We start from the raw sequence: 20969 nt of genomic DNA on the forward strand, positions 1-20969 counted from the left end.
AGAAACAGGATTAAGAATCTCCAAAATCTTATAAGGTCCAATAAATCTTGGCTTAAATTTTGGAGATGCAACCTTCATAGGAATATTCTTAGGCAACAACCAAACCATATCACCCACTTTAAACCGGGGACCAATGGTCCTATGCCGGTTGGAAAATCGCTGGGCCTTTTCCTGAGAGAGTGACAACTTATCCACCACTTGGTCCCATATCTGCTGCATTCTCTCAACCACAGTGTCCACACCTCGGCAGGACGAAGATTCCACTTGCCCTGAAGAGAATCGAGGATGAAACCCAAAATTACAGAAAAAGGGTGACATCAAAGTGGCAGAACTAGCTCTATTGTTCAGCGCGAATTCGGCCAAGGGCAAAAATGAGACCCAATCATCCTGATCAGCAGATATAAAACATCTTAAATAAGACTCCAAGGTCTGGTTTGTTCTCTCAGTCTGTACATTGGTCTGGGGATGAGAAGGATAACTGAATTCCCACATTGGAACAAAAGGCTTTAGAGAATCTGGAGACAAACTGGACTCCTCTGTCGGACACAATGTTCTCAGGAATCCCATGTAACCGAACCACCTGTTGTAAAAACAAGGGCACCAACTCAGCGGAAGATGGCAGCTTTGGGAGTGGTACAAGATGGACCATCTTCGAAAATCTATCACAAATCACCCAGATAACAGTCATTCTCTGAGAGACAGGAAGATCAGAAATAAAATCCATTGAGATATGGGTCCATGGCCTCTTGGGCACCGGCAGGGGCATCAGCAATCCACTAGAACGAGAACAGGGTTTAGACCGAGAACAAGTCCCACAGGACTGTACAAAATTCCTGACATCACGAGATAAGGCAGGCCACCAAAAAGACCGACTCACCAAATCTCTGGTACCAAAAATACCTGGATGACCAGCCAATGCGGAGCAATGAACTTCAGACATCACTCTCTTTCTCCACTGGTCAGGAACATACAATTTTCCCATAGGGCAACGCTCAGGTTTATCCTCCTGAAATTCCTCCAGGGCGCGTCTCAAATCGGGCGAAATGGCAGAAAGAACTACACCCTCACCTAGGATGGTAGTAGGCTCGGTCACATTAAGAGAATCAGCAAAGAAACTCCTAGAAAGGGCGTCTGTCTTAACATTCTTAGTGCCCGGAAGAAAAGAGACCACAAAATTAAAACGCGTGAAAAACAAGGCCCATCTAGCCTGTCTAGGATTCAAGCGTTTGGCCGACTCCAGATAAATCAAATTCTTGTGATCGGTGAGGACCACAACTTGATGTCTAGCTCCCTCCAACCAATGTCTGCACTCCTCAAATGCCCATTTCATGGCCAACAATTCCCGATTCCCCACGTCATAGTTGCGGTCAGATGGGGAGAACTTTCGAGAAAAGGCGGCACAGGGTCTTTTTGGGACAAAACAACTCCTGCACCAATCTCAGAAGCATCTACCTCCACCTGAAATGGAAGTGAGACATCAGGTTGCCATAAAACTGGAGCTGAAGTAAATCTCCGCTTAAGCTCCTGAAATACCGAGACAGCCTCAGGAGACCAATTCAGCACATCAGCACCCTTCTTGGTCAGATCAGTCAGTGGTTTGACAATACCAGAAAAATTACCTATAAATTTACGATAGAAATTAGCAAAACCCAAAAACTTCTGGAGAGCCTTCAAAGAAGTAGGCTGAACCCAATCATAAATGGCCTGTACCAAGGCCGGGTCCATTTCAATAGTCGACGGAGACCAGATAAATCCCAAAAATGAAATCCTCTGTACTCCAAAGAGGCATTTCGATCCCTTAACAAACAGGGAATTCTCCCTCAAAATCCGGAACACAGTCCGGACATGTTCCACATGAGAATCCCAATCACTAGAAAAGATCAAAATATCATCCAGATAGATGATCAAAAACTTATGCACAAAGTCTCGGAAAATATCATTCATAAAGGACTGGAAGACAGAAGGGGCATTAGTGAGCCCAAAAGGCATCACCAGGTACTCAAAATGTCCCTCCGGAGTATTAAACGCCGTCTTGCATTCATCCCCATGCTTGATGCGAATAAGATTATACGCCCCCCTGAGGTCAAGCTTAGTAAACCAGCAGGCACTCTTAACTCTGGAGAATAAATCAGACATCAGAGGTAACGGGTACTGATATTTAACCGTCATCTTGTTAAGGGAACGATAATCAATACACGGTCTTAATGAACCATCTTTCTTGGCCACAAAAAACCCCCCAGCACCTAAAGGTGATGTGGATGGTCTAATATGACCCTTCTCCAACGACTCCTTAATATAGGATCGCATAGCATCATGTTTGGGTACTGATAAGTTGAAAAGCCGACCCTTGGGAAATTTACACCCAGGCATCAACTCCTATGAGGAGGCAAAGATGCAGACTTACTCTCACTAAATATATCAGAAAAATCGGCCAGATTATCAGGAATATCATGAGACTGAGGAGAGGTGGAGAAAACAGGAGCGTCCCTAAGAACATACTGACAACCCCAACTCACCACAGACCCAGATTTCCAATCCAAAACTGGATTATGAGTTTGCAACCAGGGAAAACCCAGAATAATAGTATCATGCAAATTATGCAGCACCAAAAATTTACAATTTTCTTGGTGGTCTGGGGCAACTCGCATTATCACCTGGGTCCAAAAGTGAGGTTTATTCTCCGCCAAAGGAGTAGCATCAATACCCCTCAAAGGAATAGGCGTCCGCAGAGGCGTCATGGAAAAACCACAACGTTTAGCAAAGTCCAAATCCATCAGATTCAACGCTGCTCCTGAATCCACAAAAGCCTTAGTGGAAAACGTGGATAAGGAGCAGATCAGAGTAATTGCCAAAAGGAACTTAGTTTGTACACTGCCCACAGCAAATGTGTGTGTAAAACGTTTCTCTCGTTTAGGGCAGACAGAAATAGTACGAGTGGCGTCTCCACAGAAAAAACACAGCTTATTACGCCTTCTAAACTCCTGACGTTGCGCCCTAGACAAAACCCCATCACATTGCATAGGTTCAGACGTTTGTTCAAAAGGTGGCAGCGCCTCCCATGTAGTTTTACGTTCACGTAAACGCCGATCAACTTGAATGGCTAATGACATAGGATCATCCAGACCAGGGGGAACAGGATACACGCTCGATACCAAACGCTTCACCTGCATTTTTTTTTTTTTTACAGAGAGCCTCCATGAGGCGAGACATGAATTGAGTCCCTTGGTCGGTAAGCATCTCCCTGGGAAATCCTACTTGTGAGAAGATAGCCAACAGGGCATCCGCTACCTTATCCGCCCTAGTTGAGGACAGAGCCACTGCCTCTGGGTACCGGGTAGCATAGTCTACCACAGTAATGATATAACGCTTTCCAGAGCTGCTGGGTATGGCCAGTGGTCCAACAAGGTTCACACCAATCCTCTGGAAAGGCTTGTCTATCACTGGAAAAGAGATCAGGGGAGCCTTGGGGGCAGGCCCTGACTTTCCCACTCTTTGACAGGTGATACAGGAGCAGCATTAGTTTGCTCTATCTGTCCCCAATTTGGGCCAATAGAAGTGTTGAGACAGCGGGGCCTTATTTTTGCTGATCCCCAAGTGTCCAGCGAGTGGAATCTCATGGGCAATCCGTAGCAACTCACCCCTAAATTGGTAGGGTATGACCAGCTATCATTCCCTCAACCACTCCTTTTGGGATTTACGGGGAACCATCTCCTGGTACAACCTTCCTTGTTCTACCTCCCCATCCACCAGTTACCTCCTTGAAAACGAAACACGTCGCTGTATGCTGCATGAGCACTCTTCACTATTGAGGAATTTGGTGAATTCATCTATTTTATGGATCAATAAAGAATTTGCAATTTTAAGGAGCTGGATCATATACTCTTCATTTTCTTGGATGCTGCACGTCTTGTTTGGACAGGGTTCTGAGATCCATGGCTTGACGGTGAGCTGCCTAGGGCGTATTGCCCAATTTTTTCCCTTTTTTACAGTTACCTTTATCCAGGTCACTTTCCTTTGTGGCACTGGTCAATTGCACGGCATCATCAGCTTCATGGTTCCAGTGCCTCTCCCAATTTCCCTTATCACTGTCACTTGCTCCTGTTAGGGGTTCCTCAGCAAGAGCACCCCGCAGCGTGAGGTGGCTGAGTACTCCTGTAGCAGGTAAAGCATGCAGTCACATTATTAGCATTAACAGTAATATTACTCTCACTATCAGATTGGGGAGGGGTGTCAGGTACATAATAAGCGAATATCCTCCCCAAATCAGTTCCCAACAAAACGTGTGTGGGCAAATTTTCAGACACCCCCACTTCCTTCACCCTGCTCTCGGCACCTCAATCTATAAAAACCTGGGCCATCGGCAAGGGACAACGGACGCCCCCAATCCCGGTGACAGTCAGGTTTTCCCCAGGATAATCTCTTCAGGGGCCACCAGTTCAGGTCAGATGAGGGTTCATTTGGCCCCGGTGTCCTTGAGGCCTATAGCGACCTTGTTTCCCACGATGACTTTCTGCAAATTTTAACAGGCCCTCCCACCGGCCCCACACACAAAAAGAATTGCTGCATTAGGCACAGAGGCCTTGGCTGGTGTGTTCTTCTGCTTCTCCGGACAATTGGCTCTGAGATGTACTCTTTTCCCTGAGGAAGCCACACCTGAGTGGCGATATGCGTGGGAAGCTATCCCACACTTCTCTTCCCCTTGCTTCATGGCTTTTATTCAAATTTCAGGATCCATACCCATTTTGGTATGTGCACACTTTAGGACCTAGGAATGGGTTTGTTGTCCTTCTCAATTTGTTACTTTGCCATCTAAAATATTGTGGCTATGTAATGGGGAGCCCGGATTGATTGGGTATACACTTTCTTTCCCCACATGCCACTATTTGTATGCTTTTTCCTGGACCCATATGGTACTGTTTATATCTTACAGCCATTCAAGATTTATTCATGGGTTTTCTTTCATGGGGTTGTTATAGTTCATTATATAGAACTGACATTGGTCTTTAATGCAATTGTAAGATTCACCTGGCTTTGGGGTTTCTTTGTGTGGGTGTGATTACCTCTATATTAAAGGTATGACCCATATAGGTCCTCTTTTTGTATTTTAAATGTTTTTAATTGTAATCCTGTGCTTTTTTGTTTGTTTACAATTGTCAAAGTGTTACATTTATGCTTTCTATATAATAGTGGTGTTCCCTTGTTATATGGGCATGATCTTTCTCTTTTTGTCCAGTCCGATTGCAGAAATAACACTTGCGGGGATAGGATGTAGGCCTGGCGTTGGCAAAGGGGACGAGGCCTCCGGTGGGTTGGCTGGCAGGAGTACTGGGGCTGGTTGATGGCTTACCCCCTTTCCAGCTGGTGGTGACCGGCTTAAGCACCACCGGTTTATGGTTGGCCTCGCAGATGTCGGTGATCTGCGCTGCTTTGTCTGTGTCTTTGGGCTCCCGGTCCATCACGAACTGTCGCATCTCAGCTGGACAAAGATGCAAGAACTTGTCTTTTATCATCAGATCCTTCAGCTGCTCAAAGGTGATCACTGACAGTCATTGGATCCACTGGTCAAAGTTGGTTCTGAGCCCATGCACCACATCACTGTAGCTGTCGTGTGGGCCACGTTGGAGGTTCCGGAACTTTTTACGGTAAACCTCAGGAGTCAGTTGGTACTTTTTTTTATCAGGGCCTGCTTGATGGCCTCAGAGTTTCCCTCTTGGTCTCGAGGAAGAGAAGCAAATGCCTCCAGAGCTTTTCCTTTGAGCCCTGAGGTCCTACTGTCTGCAGATTTTTTCAAATCCCCGCAGAAAAATGTCCAAGTCCCCATCCTTTCCCATCACAGGAAAGTGCTCTGGCCAGGACTGAAGAAACTTGGCGTTGCTGGACTCACAGCTGGGATGGGAACACCTCCGCGCCTGGATTCGGGCTAACTCCAGCTGGTTCTCCCGCTCGGCCTGGGCCTCTTGCTCAGCTCACTCCTGGTATTACTGGATCAGCTGCAGACGTCTCTCCTGATAATCTGCGGAGCAGTGTTGTAGAGCCATTTGCAGATAGTAGTCCACGCTATCCTGGTTGTGTGTAGGGCCGGCCTGCATTGGTTGGACCTCTGGTCCGGTAACGTCCATACTGCCTTAAACTCTCCCGTTATTGGTGAGTATAACAGCTTGTGCCTTAAACTCTCCCGTTATTGGTGAGTATAACAGCTTGAACTAAATCTCTTTTACCTGGGTAAGACCCTATTGTGCTCTTTCTCTTTTAGTTTTAACAACGTCCATACTTTGACTGACCCCTGCCTCTGCTGGGCTCTGGGAACAGGCTTGATCCTCTTCAAGTTGCACCAGTTTCGCGATCATTTGGTCCTTGGTTTTGCCATGGGGGTCAAGGTCTTGGAACATACATATTCCAACAAGAATATCCTATTTCTGCTGGGTGTACTAGGATTCACCCCTTGCAGCCACAATTGCCAAATAAAAGATAGGACAGAAAAACCAAGAGAAGGTGAGGGGGTTAACTGCTACAAACACAGTATTGTCTCAGATCTAATAAACACTGAGTTCGATCTTCAAAACTTTTTGTGCAGGGTCCTCGCAAGAACTGTGCAAGTTTTTAGTGAGAGGAATGATTGCTCAAACCAGATCACTAATGCTCTATGATCCCACAGCTCTGCCACCAATATGTCAGGGACTCGGGGGGGAAGGTTTGCCCCAGTTGTCAGGAATTTTTATATTATATATAAGGTCGGGTGATATATAAAGACTTACAGTGGGGCAAAAAAGTATTTAGTCAGTCAGCAATAGTGCAAGTTCCACTGCTACACTGCTCTAGAGGAGATCTGCATGGAGGAATGGGCCAACATACCAACAACAGTGTGTGGCAACCTTGTGAAGACTTACAGAAAACGTTTGACCTCTGTCATTGCCAACAAAGGATATATCACAAAGTATTGAGATGAAATTTTGTTTCTGACCAAATACTTATTTTCCACCATAATATGCAAATAAAATGAAAAAAAAACAGACAATGTGATTTTCTGGATTTTTTTTTCTCAGTTTGTCTCCCATAGTTGAGGTCTACCTATGATGTAAATTACAGACGCCTCTCATCTTTTTAAGTGGTGGAACTTGCACTATTGCTGACTGACTAAATACTTTTTTGCCCCACTGTATGTCTACACTTTCAGTTCCTGTCCGGAACTTGCAGCTCTCTGGCGCCCCCTTACCCTCAGGTCAGTCAGGGAACTGCATCTAGGATAAGTAGTCGCCGGAAAGGCTGTTTTGTTGCGTACTGGCTATTAAACATTCTGCAGTGAGACTGGTGTGTGTATCACTAGTCCCAGGCAGGGAATATACTCATAAACCTCCGATCCGTCACTGCCATGGTTTACCAATACCACCAGGACGCTTTTCTGCCACCAGTTCCTCATCACTGCCCACCATGAGGAAATCTCCAAGAGTGTCCCGTGAAGACTTTAAGCCATTTATTGAGACTGTAGGGAATCTTCAAGGACTTTGAAGACCAATGTAATTTATTGGAAGTTTCCAAAATGTTGTGGGTCCGGCAATGGGTATGGCTCTTAGAGGGTTGAGATACAGAAGTGTAGAGCTATGGACCCTTGGTATAACCACGGCGAGTATGAGGACATTAGGCACATCGTCCTTGTACATTATGCGGTAACTCCACTTACAGGACTCCATTCCGATCAATAGCTTGTAATGGGGAAGGCTCTTTTAAAATGTATGCCTATAGGATCAAACAAGTATGTTATCGCTGGCTGGAGGGAGAAGGGGCCATAACTCTGGAGACTGTCCTACGAATCATGTTAAAAGAGCAGTTTTATGCCCTGCTGAGATAAAGGAATGGGTGCGCGAGAGGAAACCAACTTTAGCTGATGACATTCTCACTATTAAGCCTCAGTGGAAAAAGCTGCTGGAGGATGAAGAGCTACTTACCATCGTTGGTCCACGGTCCTTCAATCCACAATGTTCACCCTCCAACTAGACCACCAACCCATGCTTCTACCCATGTGAACCACCTCCCAGCTAGTCCTACCTCATCCTCCGGAATGTAACTGGGAGAGAAAGTAGTAGAGCGCAGATGTTATGGGCATTTGCAGGCCACATGCCCAGCTATCCAGTGGCGGAGTCATACTCAACCCCAACAACCAACTCATGCACCTTCACATGGATATCAGCCTCCTGGATCTCTTACCTGAAAATGGGAAGGAGTGCCACAGCACACATACACACATGGTCAAAGTCGTTGGTACCCCTCATTTAATGACATATAAACCCACAATGGTCACAGAAATAACATGAATCTGACAAATGTAATAATAAATAAAAAAAAATCTATGAAAATGAACAAATGAAAGTCAGACATTGCTTTTCAGCCATGCTTCCACAGAATTTAAAAAAAAAATAAAACTCATGAAAAAGGTCTGGACGGAAAGGATGGTTCCCTTAACTCAATATTTTGTTGCATAACCTCTTAAAGGGAATCTGTCACCCCTTTTTTGAGATATCATATAATGATATCATTCAATTGTGTGTCACGTAAGGATTCTCTTAGTACTTTTGCTTCCCCCTGACCCCGCACCTTTCAGGCATAAATACCTTTTTTATATCGGTTCAGATGTATGTAAACTGCCGCTGTCCGGTCCGCTGGGCGGGGCTTATTTACCTGCTCACCCCTCCCTGTCTTGCTCTAGACAAGAAGAAATGCATAGAGCAAGACAGGGAGGGAGGAGCAGGTGAATAAGCCCCGCCCAGCGGACAGCGGCAGTTTACATACATCTGAACTGTTATAAAAAAGGTATTTATGCCTGAAAGGTGCGGGGTCAGGGGGAAGCAAAAGTACTAAGAGAATCCTTACGTGACACACAATTGAATGATATCATTATATGATATCTCAAAAAAGGGGTGACAGATTCCCTTTAAATCAATCACTACTGCAATCAAACGATTCCTGTAACTGTCAATGAGACTGCTGCACCTCTCGACAGGTATTTTGGCCCACTCCTCAAGAGTTCACTGCTCCAGTGGGCAGCCTGGTCACCTGCAAGACACCTGCACTGCTGATTAAGGAATGAGCCTGCACAAAATCAGTCTATTAATTACCTACAGTAAACTACAATGGAGGAAGAGGTGTCAACACTCAGAGTTGGCTTACCAAATGACTCAGACACCCATGCTTGAACACAGGGGGTTTATGGGGTGCAGGACACAGCGACAAGGTCCTCTAATCACCAAGCAAAGCTCTCACAGGAGGTCATGCTGATGGACTGCCCATGCAAGAGGAGCCATGTCAGCCATTTCTACATGCACTTGACAAGCGACCTGCTGAGGTCACTTATCTGTACATACTTTGAGGGGGAAAGGGGTTGGATGGACGGAGAGTTCTTAGTTTTTGTTACTCTGGAGCCTCACCATAGTTGATCCCTGAGTGGTTCGGCATGGAGGCGATACAACAAGCAACAAGTATTACCATTGAAATAGCTGGAGACAAATGGAGGGATATTCATTCATGCCTGCAGATATTCTCCTAGGAAATGATGTGGGAGATCTACAATACCGATTTGTAGGTGCAGAAAGCAGAGTTTCAGGTAACGAGAAAGCAAACGTGGAGCCCTTCCCTTTAATTATGCAACTTTACCTGTAATAAAAACCAAAGCAAACATCCAAGTGCTGATGGACTGTCCTGGCAGGAGAAGCCATGAGTCAAGTCAGCCATTACTACTTGTGCTTGACAAGCGAGGTCACTTATCTGTACATACTTTGAGGGGGGAAATGGGTTGCAACAATCAGCCTACATTAGCATTGCCTGTCCTGCATCTGGTGGGACCATGTGATTTTTTTGTTCCTTCCTGCAGGGGGCTTCCATGATATACAGTCCTGCAGACTGGTCAGAGGCAGGACTTCATGGAGCCTCCTCTTCAATGCCTTGAATGAAATCTAACTGATGATTAAGGAAGTGGGGAGCTAATCCCAAGTAGGAGGGAAAGACACAAGTTTGGGGGTTGTTGTGTGTTGTGTCTTGTGAAGGGCGAGGGGATCTGTTGCTGAAGATAGGTCCTGGTACCAGCATACGGACTATAGGAGACTGGGGAGTATCTGCCACATGGTTTTGGATATTCAGCTGGATTACAGGAGCAATTCTGAGGACCGGTGTTTTTTAGGCTCCGTGGTATTGGATTACCGTGTGACACCACCAGATTTGTTCCTTTTGCCGTTTGCAGTCTTAAAGACTCAGGAATTATATCAATATTGTCTTAGTGACGAAATAAAGCCTGTTTGAGTGTACACCTGCCCACTATCCCTGTGTGCCCAGGCACAGAACCGTCACCCCTCACTTTGTCAAGAACCTGTCCACTCACAGGGGGCTAAATGAAAGAGGGTCTCACCTGCTGCTCCATGACCACTCGGGCAATGGCGGCTTGCACTACGTTGGTCCGGTCCAAACAGTCCATGCAGTTTACTCTGAAGATACCGTCTTGCTTGCAGATCACGCCGGCCTGGTCCACCCTGCAAAGATAAAATCCAGCATAAACAGACAGCGCCATCGCTTGTCTCCCTGTCATTGGGTCGCCACTCACCAGCACCATTTCATGTCCATGATGATGTCACTGATGGCGTCTGTCAGAGTCTGCACGTTTTCAAACTTCATCCCTCGACTGCCAGAAATAGAGAAAAGAGTCAGACAAGTTGTAAATGTATAGACACTAATCTTCAGTGTCTGGTCAGAACCCCAGGGATGAGTGAACCCATCAGATGGAAGAACAAGATCAGCAGAAGCCATGACTCGATTAAAGAATCGATGTGACAAAGAGCTCAGCAGGAACATGGGGAAGATGACCCTGGACATCCACGGATGACACCACCTGACTGAGGGGGCACCGTTCAGTAATTTCTAGGGAATATGGAGAACCCATTGCATACTTTACCAGTGCTCATGAAAGTCAAAGGTCACGTAAGTCAGGTTGGAGCAGTTGAACATCAGAACCTGCTTCATATAAGCATCACCAATGATCTTCTCACGGCCGGTCTGGTCCACCAGGTTAATGAGAACCTGCAGGGTCAGAGAAGAGGTCATCATGAGAAAGAGCAAATGTACTAAAACGCCTGCTGCCGCCATTCTTATACTTACCTGCTTCTTATAGATCTCCAGCTCCTTGTTGAAGTGTGAGCAGAAGTACAGATTAGTCTCAACCTCCCCTGCAACCAAAAGATCAGGAATGAGTACAAACACGGCGGGTAGTGTGGCGAGCACTCTTGCCTGGAGAGTACCGAGGTGCTGGTGAAGTGGGCAGGCAATCCCCGCAGTAGAGTAATTTTCAGTCACCGCACACTCTTGTTAGATCCTTGTGAGAATTTTATTGTACAGATACAGATGCAGCAAAAACACAATTCATAAGTATGGAAGGGATAGAGAAAATGGCCTGTTGTAGCCTATAATCCAAGGTGCAGGTGTACCAGACCTCCCCGGGACCCAGGTGTCCTTTGCAATCAGAATATCCTTTATACCGTTCAGTGAACCTTGCCAACAGCGACAATATGAATAAGACCCTGGGGGGGGGGGGGTCGAAACGTTATGTTCTTGTCGCCTCATCACATTCTCTATCCCTTCACCAATTCCATACTCATGAATTGTGATATTGCTGCATCTGTACCTGTGCAATAAAATTCTCACAAGCATCTACCAAGAGTGTGCGGTGATGGACTCAAGAGTAATGTAAAATCAGGAGACATCAGGAGGGGAGCAGCACCCAAAACAAACTACCAAACCCCCGGCAATGAACCAAAGATTTGTGTGTGGATGTACGGGGCTGTAGATGATGTACAGAGGCCACGATGGGGGATGTGTGTGGATGTACGGGGCTGTAGATGATGTACAGAGGCCATGATGGGGGATGTGTGTGGATGTACGGGGCTGTAGATGATGTACAGAGGCCATGATGGGGGATGTGTGTGGATGTACGGGGCTGTAGATGATGTACAGAGGCCATGATGGGGGATGTGTGTGGATGTACGGGGCTGTAGATGATGTAGAGGCCATGATGGGGGATGTGTGTGGATGTACGGGGCTGTAGATGATGTAGAGGCCATGATGGGATGTGTGTGGATGTACGGGGCTGTAGATGATGTACAGAGGCCACGATGGGGGATGTGTGTGGATGTACGGGGCTGTAGATGATGTACAGAGGCCATGATGGGGGATGTGTGTGGATGTACGGGGCTGTAGATGATGTAGAGGCCATGATGGGGGATGTGTGTGGATGTACGGGGCTGTAGATGATGTAGAGGCCACGATGGGGGATGTGTGTGGATGTACGGGGCTGCAGATGATGTACAGAGGCCACGATGGGGGATGTGTGTGGATGTACGGGGCTGTAGATGATGTACAGAGGCCACGATGGGGGATGTGTGTGGATGTACGGGGCTGTAGATGATGTACAGAGGCCACGATGGGGGATGTGTGTGGATGTACGGGGCTGTAGATGATGTAGAGGCCACGATGGGGGATGTGTGTGGATGTACGGGGCTGTAGATGATGTACAGAGGCCACGATGGGGGATGTGTGTGGATGTACGGGGCTGCAGATGATGTACAGAGGCCACGATGGGGGATGTGTGTGGATGTACGGGGCTGTAGATGATGTACAGAGGCCACGATGGGGGATGTGTGTGGATGTACGGGGCTGTAGATGATGTACAGAGGCCACGATGGGGGATGTGTGTGGATGTACGGGGCTGTAGATGATGTACAGAGGCCACGATGGGGGATGTGTGTGGATGTACGGGGCTGCAGATGATGTACAGAGGCCACGATGGGGGATGTGTGTGGATGTACGGGGCTGTAGATGATGTACAGAGGCCACGATGGGGGATGTGTGTGGATGTACGGGGCTGCAGATGATGTACAGAGGCCACGATGGGGGATGTGTGTGGATGTACGGGGCTGCAGATGATGTACAGAGGCCACGATGGGGGATGTGTGTGGATGTACGGGGCTGCAGATGATGTACAGAGGCCACGATGGGGGATGTGTGTGGATGTACGGGGCTGTAGATGATGTACAGATGCCACGATGGGGGATGTGTGTGGATGTACGGGGCTGCAGATGATGTACAGAGGCCACGATGGGGGATGTGTGTGGATGTACGGGGCTGCAGATGATGTACAGAGGCCACGATGGGGGATGTGTGTGGATGTACGGGGCTGTAGATGATGTACAGAGGCCACGATGGGGGATGTGTGGCTGTACGGGGCTGTAGATGATGTACGGGGCTGTAGATGATGTACGGGGCTGCAGATGATGTACAGAGGCCACGATGGGGGATGTGTGGATGTACAGGGCTGTAGATGATGTACAGAGGCCACGATGGGGGATGTGGGTGGATGTACGGGGCTGCAGATGATGTACAGAGGCCACGATGGGGGATGTGTGTGGATGTACGGGGCTGCAGATGATGTACAGACGCCACGATGGGGGATGTGTGTGGATGTACGGGGCTGTAGATGATGTACAGAGACCACGATGGGGGATGTGTGTGGATGTAGGGGGCTGTAGATGATGTACAGAGGCCACGATGGGGGATGTGTGTGGATGTACGGGGCTGTAGATGATGTACAGAGGCCACGATGGGGAATGTGTGTGGATGTAGGGGGCTGTAGATGATGTACAGAGGCCACGATGGGGGATGTGTGTGGATGTACGGGGCTGTAGATGATGTACAGAGGCCATGATGGGGGATGTGTGTGGATGTAGGGGGCTGTAGATGATGTACAGAGGCCACGATGGGGGATGTGTGTGGATGTACGGGGCTGTAGATGATGTACAGAGGCCACGATGGGGATTGTGTGTGGATGTACGGGGCTGTAGATGATGTAGAGGCCACGATGGGGGATGTGTGTGGATGTACGGGGCTGTAGATGATGTACAGAGGCCACGATGGGGGATGTGTGTGGATGTAGGGGGCTGTAGATGATGTACAGAGGCCACGATGGGGGATGTGTGTGGATGTACGGGGCTGTAGATGATGTACAGAGGCCACGATGGGGATTGTGTGTGGATGTACGGGGCTGTAGATGATGTAGAGGCCACGATGGGGGATGTGTGTGGATGTACGGGGCTGTAGATCATGTACAGAGGCCACGATGGGGGTTGTGTGTGGATGTACTGGGCTGTAGATGTTGTACAGAGGCCACGATGGGGGATGTGTGTGGATGTACGGGGCTGTAGATAATGTACAGAGGCCACGATGGTGGATGTGTGTGGATGTACGGGGCTGTAGATGATGTACAGAGGCCACGATGGGGGATGTGTGTGGATGTACTGGGCTGTAGATAATGTACAGAGGCCACGATGGGGGATGTGTGTGGATGTACGGGGCTGTAGATAATGTACAGAGGCCACGATGGGGGTTGTGTGTGGATGTACTGGGCTGTAGATGATGTACAGAGGCCATGATGGGGGATGTGTGTGGATGTACGGGGCTGTAGATAATGTAAAGAGGCCACAATGGGGGATGTGTGTGGATGTACGGGGCTGTAGATGATGTACAGAGGCCACGATGGGGGATGTGTGTGGATGTACTGGGCTGTAGATGATGTACAGAGGCCACGATGGGGGATGTGTGTGGATGTACTGGGCTGTAGATGATGTACAGAGGCCACGATGGGGGATGTGTGTGGATGTACTGGGCTGTAGATGATGTACAGAGGCCACGATGGGGGTTGTGTGTGGATGTACGGGGCTGTAGATCATGTACAGAGGCCACGATGGGGGATGTGTGTGGATGTACGGGGCTGTAGATCATGTACAGAGGCCACGATGGGGGTTGTGTGTGGATGTACGGGGCTGTAGATGATGTACAGAGGCCACGATGGGGGATGTGTGTGGATGTACGGGGCTGTAGATCATGTACAGAGGCCACGATGGGGGTTGTGTGTGGATGTACGGGGCTGCAGATGATGTACAGAGGCCACGATGGGGAATGTGTGTGGATGTACGGGGCTGTAGATGATGTACAGAGGCCACGATGGGGAATGTGTGTGGATATACGGGGCTGTAGATGATGTACAGAGGCCACGATGGGGGTTGTGTGTGGATGTAGGGGGCTGTAGATGATGTACAGAGGCCACGATGGGGGATGTGTGTGGATGTACTGGGCTGTAGATGATGTACAGAGGCCACGATGGGGGATGTGTGTGGATGTACGGGGCTGTAGATGATGTACAGAGGCCACGATGGGGGATGTGTGTGGATGTACGGGGCTGTAGATGATGTACAGAGGCCACGATGGGGGGATGTGTGTGGATGTACGTGGCTGCAGATGATGTACAGAGGCCACGATGGGGGATGTGTGTGGATGTACGGGGCTGTAGATGATTTACAGAGGCCATGATGGGGGATGTGTGTGGATGTAGGGGGCTGTAGATGATGTACAGAGGCCACGATGGGGGATGTGTGTGGATGTACGGGGCTGTAGATGATGTAGAGGCCACGATGGGGAATGTGTGTGGATGTAGGGGGCTGTAGATGATGTACAGAGGCCACGATGGGGGATGTGTGTGGATGTACGGGGCTGTAGATGATGTACAGAGGCCATGATGGGGGATGTGTGTGGACGTAGGGGGCTGTAGATGATGTACAGAGGCCATGATGGGGGATGTGTGTGGATATACGGGGCTCTTACCTTTGTCGAGTCGAGGTCGGGGGTTGTAGCGATATCCAGCTTGGCTCCAAAACACGGGCACTGAGCCCCGGGTCTGCACAAAGGACAGCGTGTGGTTGTGGACATGGATGAACTGCTCTGTTTCCACGTAGTTTGCGACATTTCCGTTCTTATCGACCCCACGACGTTTGTATCGCATTCCTGAGAAGAGTTTAGCAATTTTCGATGTAAATGACTTGGCTGCTGCAGCCACATCTCATCCTTTAATACTATAAATCCAGCCTGAAGTCTGCATACAGGTGTATACACTAAAATCTTGGCCTAAAGTCTTAAGACCCTTGAAATTGTTCTTGTATTTCTCCCAGAAAATTGTGGCAGTTACACATGTTTTGTTATACACATGTTTATTTCTTTTGTGTGTATTGGAACAACACAAAAAATAGAGGAAAAAGAAGGCAAATTGGACATAATTTCACATAAAACACAAAAATGGGTTGGACAAAACTGTTGACACCTTTCCAAAATTGTGGGTTAACAACTTTTTCAATCATGTGATGTTCGTTCACACTCACCTGTGGCAAGTAACAGGTGTGGGCAATATAAAAATCACACTTGAAACCAGATAAAAAGTGGAGGCTGACTCATTCTTCGCATTTTGTGTCTTTGTAAGTCACACTAAGCATGGAGAACGTAAAGAGGAGTAGATAACTATCTGAGGACTTGAGAACCAAAAATGTTAAAAATATAACAATCTCAAGGTTACAAGTCCATCTCCAGAGATCTTAATGTTCATTTCTCCATGGTGCGCAACATAATCATGAGGTTTACAACCCATAATGGCACTGTATATAATCTCCCTGGACGTCGACGGCAAAGAAAAATTTATTAAATATTATTACAGCGCTATTTATTCCATGGCGCTTTACATGTGAAAAGTGGTATACATATTAAAAACAAGCACAATAACCTTGAACAAATCAAGGGACCGACTGGTACAAGAGGAGAGAGGACCCTTCTAGCGAGGGCTCAAAGTCTACAAGGTTGCAATGCAGGATAGTCCGGATGGTGGATAAGCAACCACAATCAAGTTGCAAAGAAATTAAAGCGGTCCTGCCCGCTATCTGCAGACCGGATTTAACCTCAAGAGAAATGTGCTGTCTTCCAGGTGCAAAAATTAAAGATGTGTCTGACAGAATATCAGGACTCTTCAGACCTGCAGATGACTACCCATTCCTGCTACTACATGTGGGGACAAATGACACCGCAAGAAACGACCTGGAAATCATCTGCAGAGACTTTGAAAACTTAGGCAAGAAAGTGAAAGAACTGGGAGCGCAGGTGGTCTTCTCTTCCATCCTCCCAGTGGATGGCCATGGAACAAGGAGGTGGAATAAGATTCTGCAGGTGAACAACTGGCTACGTCGATGGTGCCGTCAGCAACGATTTGGATTTATGGATCACGGAGTGAATTACCTATACGATGGACTACTTGCTAGAAATAGGGTGCACCTTACGAAGACTGGAAAGCATGTATTTGGAAGTCGCCTTGCTGCACTCATCAGGAGAGCTTTACACTAGAACAATGTGGGAAGGGAAGCAAAAGGACAGAAAAAGCCATACACCTGACAAATGCTATTGAGAACTCTGCTAATAGAAGTGGAAAGGAAGAACAAAGACGAAAGAATCTAATTAATAAAAATAATGGAGAAAGAGAAGCCAATCACAAACTAAAATGTTTCTATACTAATGCACAAAGCATGGGCAACAAACAAGGAGAATTGGAACTACTAACACAGGAAAAGAAATATGATGTCATTGGAATCACTGAAACTTGGTGGGACGATACACATGATTGGAATACAAGACTAGAAGGATACAACTTATTTGCAAGAAACAGACTTGATAAACGAGGAGGGGGTGTCGCATTGTATGTTAGAAACGCGTATATCTGCACAGAGATTAAAGCTTCATGGACTGGGAGTTCTGTGGAAACTGTTTGGGTAAACATACAAGGACAGAACAATGGAAAGGACACCATTGTAGGCATTTACTACAGGCCGCCTGTGCAAGCTGAAGATATGGATGAACTCTTTATGCATCAAATGGCCAAGTTCTCCAAAAAATAGGACATAGTTGTCATGGGAGATTTCAACTATCCAGACATTTGTTGGGAATCTCTCTCAGGCAAAACGAACAGGTCAAGGAAATTCTTATCCTCTCTTGCTGACAACTTTATCTTCCAAAAGGTAGGGGAGAAAACAAGGGGAACTGCTACCTTGGATCTAATCCTTATAAACAGGGAGGAAATGGTTGAGGAGGTAAAAGTGGCTGGGACCCTAGGAGGTAGCAACCATGCTATTTTAGAATTTTGGATAACTAGAGCAGGAAGACATGTGAAGACTCAGACGTCAAGGTTAGATTTCAGAAAGGCAGATTTTAAGGGACTAAGATTTAAGGGACTAAGAAAGAGAATCGGAGGGATCCAATGGCTGGATATCCATAAGGACTAAAATGTCCAGGAAAGATGGGAAATGTTGAAAAATGAGATTCCCAAAGCACAATTGTTAACAATTCCGAAAAAAGGGAAGAATAGGAAGCATTTAAGGAAACCAGGAAGGATGAATACAGAACTTAAGCACATGCTAAAAAGGAAGAAATAAATGTTTATCAAATGGAAAGAGGGAGGCATATCTAAAGAAGAATATAATATTGTGTGCAAAACCTGCAGGGCACAAATTATATTCGTTAAAGCTGACAATGAATTAAGGCTTGCAAGAGACGTCTAAAGCAATAATAAAGGATTTTGGGAAAATGTCAAAAGTAAAAGAAAAGTCAAAGATGCTGTAGGATTTTTACAGGATGAAAATGATGAAATGGTAAGACAGGATGTTGAGAAGGCCGAACTTTTAAATTCCTATTTTGCATCTGTTTTCTCTCAGAAAGGAAATGTAACATCACCTGTTCTTCACTGTCCTATTAAGGAAATAGAAGAATCCAGGATATCTATAAACAGAAAGATAGTGAGGAAATACTTAGCTAACATAAATGAATTCAAGTCTCTAGGTCCAGATGAATTACACCCCAGAGTACTGAAGGAGACAGCAGAAGAAAATTTTGAACCACTCTCTATAATCTTTGAAAATTCTTGGAAAACAGGAGAAGTCCCTGAAGAATGGAGAAGAGCAAATGTTGTTTCTATCTTCAAAAAGGGGAAGAAGGTGGACCCAGGCAACTATAGGCCGGTGAGTCTGACTTCTATACCAGGAAAGATTTTTGAACAAATTAATAAACAACATGTAAGCAAGTACCTGGATAAGAATGAAGTGATTAACCAGGGTCAGCATGTGTTTGACTAATAAGTCATGTCAGACTACCTTAATTTCAGACTAACTTAATTTCCTTCTATGACGGAATCACTGATTGGGTGGATCAAGGAAATGCTGTAGATATAGTATATCTTGACTTCAGCAAAGCATTTGACAAAGTATCTCATACAATCCTTATTGAAAAAATGACTAAGTATAGAATGGACAAGGCAAATGTTAGGTGGATTCATAACTGGCTTAGTGATCGGACCCAAAGAATGGTCGTAAATGGCTGCACACCCAGTTGGAAGAATGTCTCAAGTGGGGTACCACAGGGCTCTGTCCTGGGCCCTGTATTGTTCAACATCTTTATCATTTAGATGAAGGAATTGAGGGTAAACTGATTAAATTTGCTGATGACACAAACTAGGAGTGATAGCTAATACTAAGGCTGTGTTCACACACAGCGTTTTTTTTTGCGTTTTTTTCACGGATTTACCAAAAAATCCACTTAAAAAACGCTTAAAAGAAGCTTCCCATTCATTTTAATGCATTTTGCACTTTTTGTGCATATTGATGTTTTTTCTGCGAAAAAAAACGCTTTGCGGTAAAAAAAATGCGGCATGCTCATTAATTTTGCGGAAAATTCCGCATTTCTGGCTATTTTCTATGTGTCTGGGGGCGCGCGGAAAAAATCATGGCAAAAAAGCGCGTTTTCTGGGAAGGAGTCCTGTTTTTATGCAGAAATTTTCGGCATACTTCGGTACATAGCCTAAAAAGAGAGAGGATACAAAAAAAATATTAATAAACTGGAGCAATGGGCAGCAACTAACAGAATGGTTTGGGTTTGTTTTTTTTTAATTCGTTTATTAACCGTAACACAACATATACATCCATGGATATAGCCAAAGTAATACACATACACTTGTCCAAACAACTATAAAGGAACAGCAACCTTGCATAGTAGATCCTTAATACATCTTTTGAATTCATAAGTCCATGTAATGCTGTAGGGATAATAAACCAAACTGACAAGTCAGCAGAAAATTTGTCTTTATAACTATTTGGCGATATAGATCTCAAAATGATACTACACATCTAATTAAACTGCAACTACTATTAACACACTGCCAAGCACAATTATGCATTATTAATAGACATTTGGTGCCATAGGATAACCCAAAATATTATTTTAAGCATAATAGTTACGGTGGTACTGAACCACTACATACCGTGTTTCCCCGAATATAAGACAGTGTCTTACATTCTTTTGACCCCCAAAAGTCCCACTATGTCTTACTTTTGGGGTATGTCTTATATTAGAAAAAAATCCCACAGCCTGCCATTGTACAGTATCCCACAGCCTGCCATTATTGTACAGTATCCCACAGCCTGCCATTGTACAGTATCCCACAGCCTGCCATTACGGTATGGTACAGTATCCCACAGCCATTGCTTACCGGATGGCGATTCCTCTGCGGTGCGGGACAGGGCAGGGCAGGCTTCTTCTTCCTCGTGCAGGGGGACACTGGCCAATGAGCGGTGACGTCAGGGCGGCGGCCGGCGGGCGGGCTCACAGAAGCCGCTGGGCCAATCAGAGGCCCTGACTTCTGCCCGGGGGACACAGGGGGACACAGGCACCGGTACCGGTATGTTAAACCTAATGCATTATACCGGTACCGCCCAACGTCTTACTTTCGGGGCACCGCTGATCCGCTATGTCTTATAAACGGGGGATGTCTTACATTAGGCATCCCCCATTATTCCCCTAGTACGTCTTACATTCGGGGGTGTCTTATATTCGGGGAAAGACGGTACTAGAATAGTGAGATGAGAAGAGTTCCACCTATGCCAAAGTTTGTCAAATTTTTCTGGACAGCCCCGGTTCGGATATAATGTTCGCTCATACGGTATAACTGAATTTACCAATTCAATCAAGGCTCCAAGAGAAGGATGTGCACCACCCATCCAACGTAGCACCAGCATCTTTCTAGCCAG

General features: G+C 46.4%; 1 protein-coding gene across 4 annotated transcripts in view; it reads right to left on the reverse strand.

Moving 5' to 3' along the window:
- INPP5F (inositol polyphosphate-5-phosphatase F) overlaps positions 1-20969 on the reverse strand; it is a 248256-nt gene that overhangs the window by 58913 nt on the left and 168374 nt on the right. For 3 of the 4 annotated variants that reach the window (XM_073564276.1, XM_073564275.1, XM_073564277.1), the window contains 5 exons: positions 15688-15867; positions 11137-11204; positions 10934-11058; positions 10586-10663; positions 10394-10514 (listed from right to left, as the gene is read on the reverse strand). In XM_073564276.1, coding sequence (XP_073420377.1) covers positions 10394-10514; positions 10586-10663; positions 10934-11058; positions 11137-11204; positions 15688-15867 — 572 coding nt within the window. Of the gene's footprint in view, positions 1-10393; positions 10515-10585; positions 10664-10933; positions 11059-11136; positions 11205-15687; positions 15868-20969 lie in introns of those variants that run through there. The other variant, XR_012227544.1, reaches the window with a different exon arrangement.

The sequence above is a fragment of the Dendrobates tinctorius genome, unplaced genomic scaffold, assembly GCF_039654945.1.
Source record: "Dendrobates tinctorius isolate UK_male_01 unplaced genomic scaffold, ASM3965494v1 ptg000443l, whole genome shotgun sequence".
NCBI classification, from domain to species: Eukaryota; Metazoa; Chordata; class Amphibia; order Anura; family Dendrobatidae; genus Dendrobates; species Dendrobates tinctorius.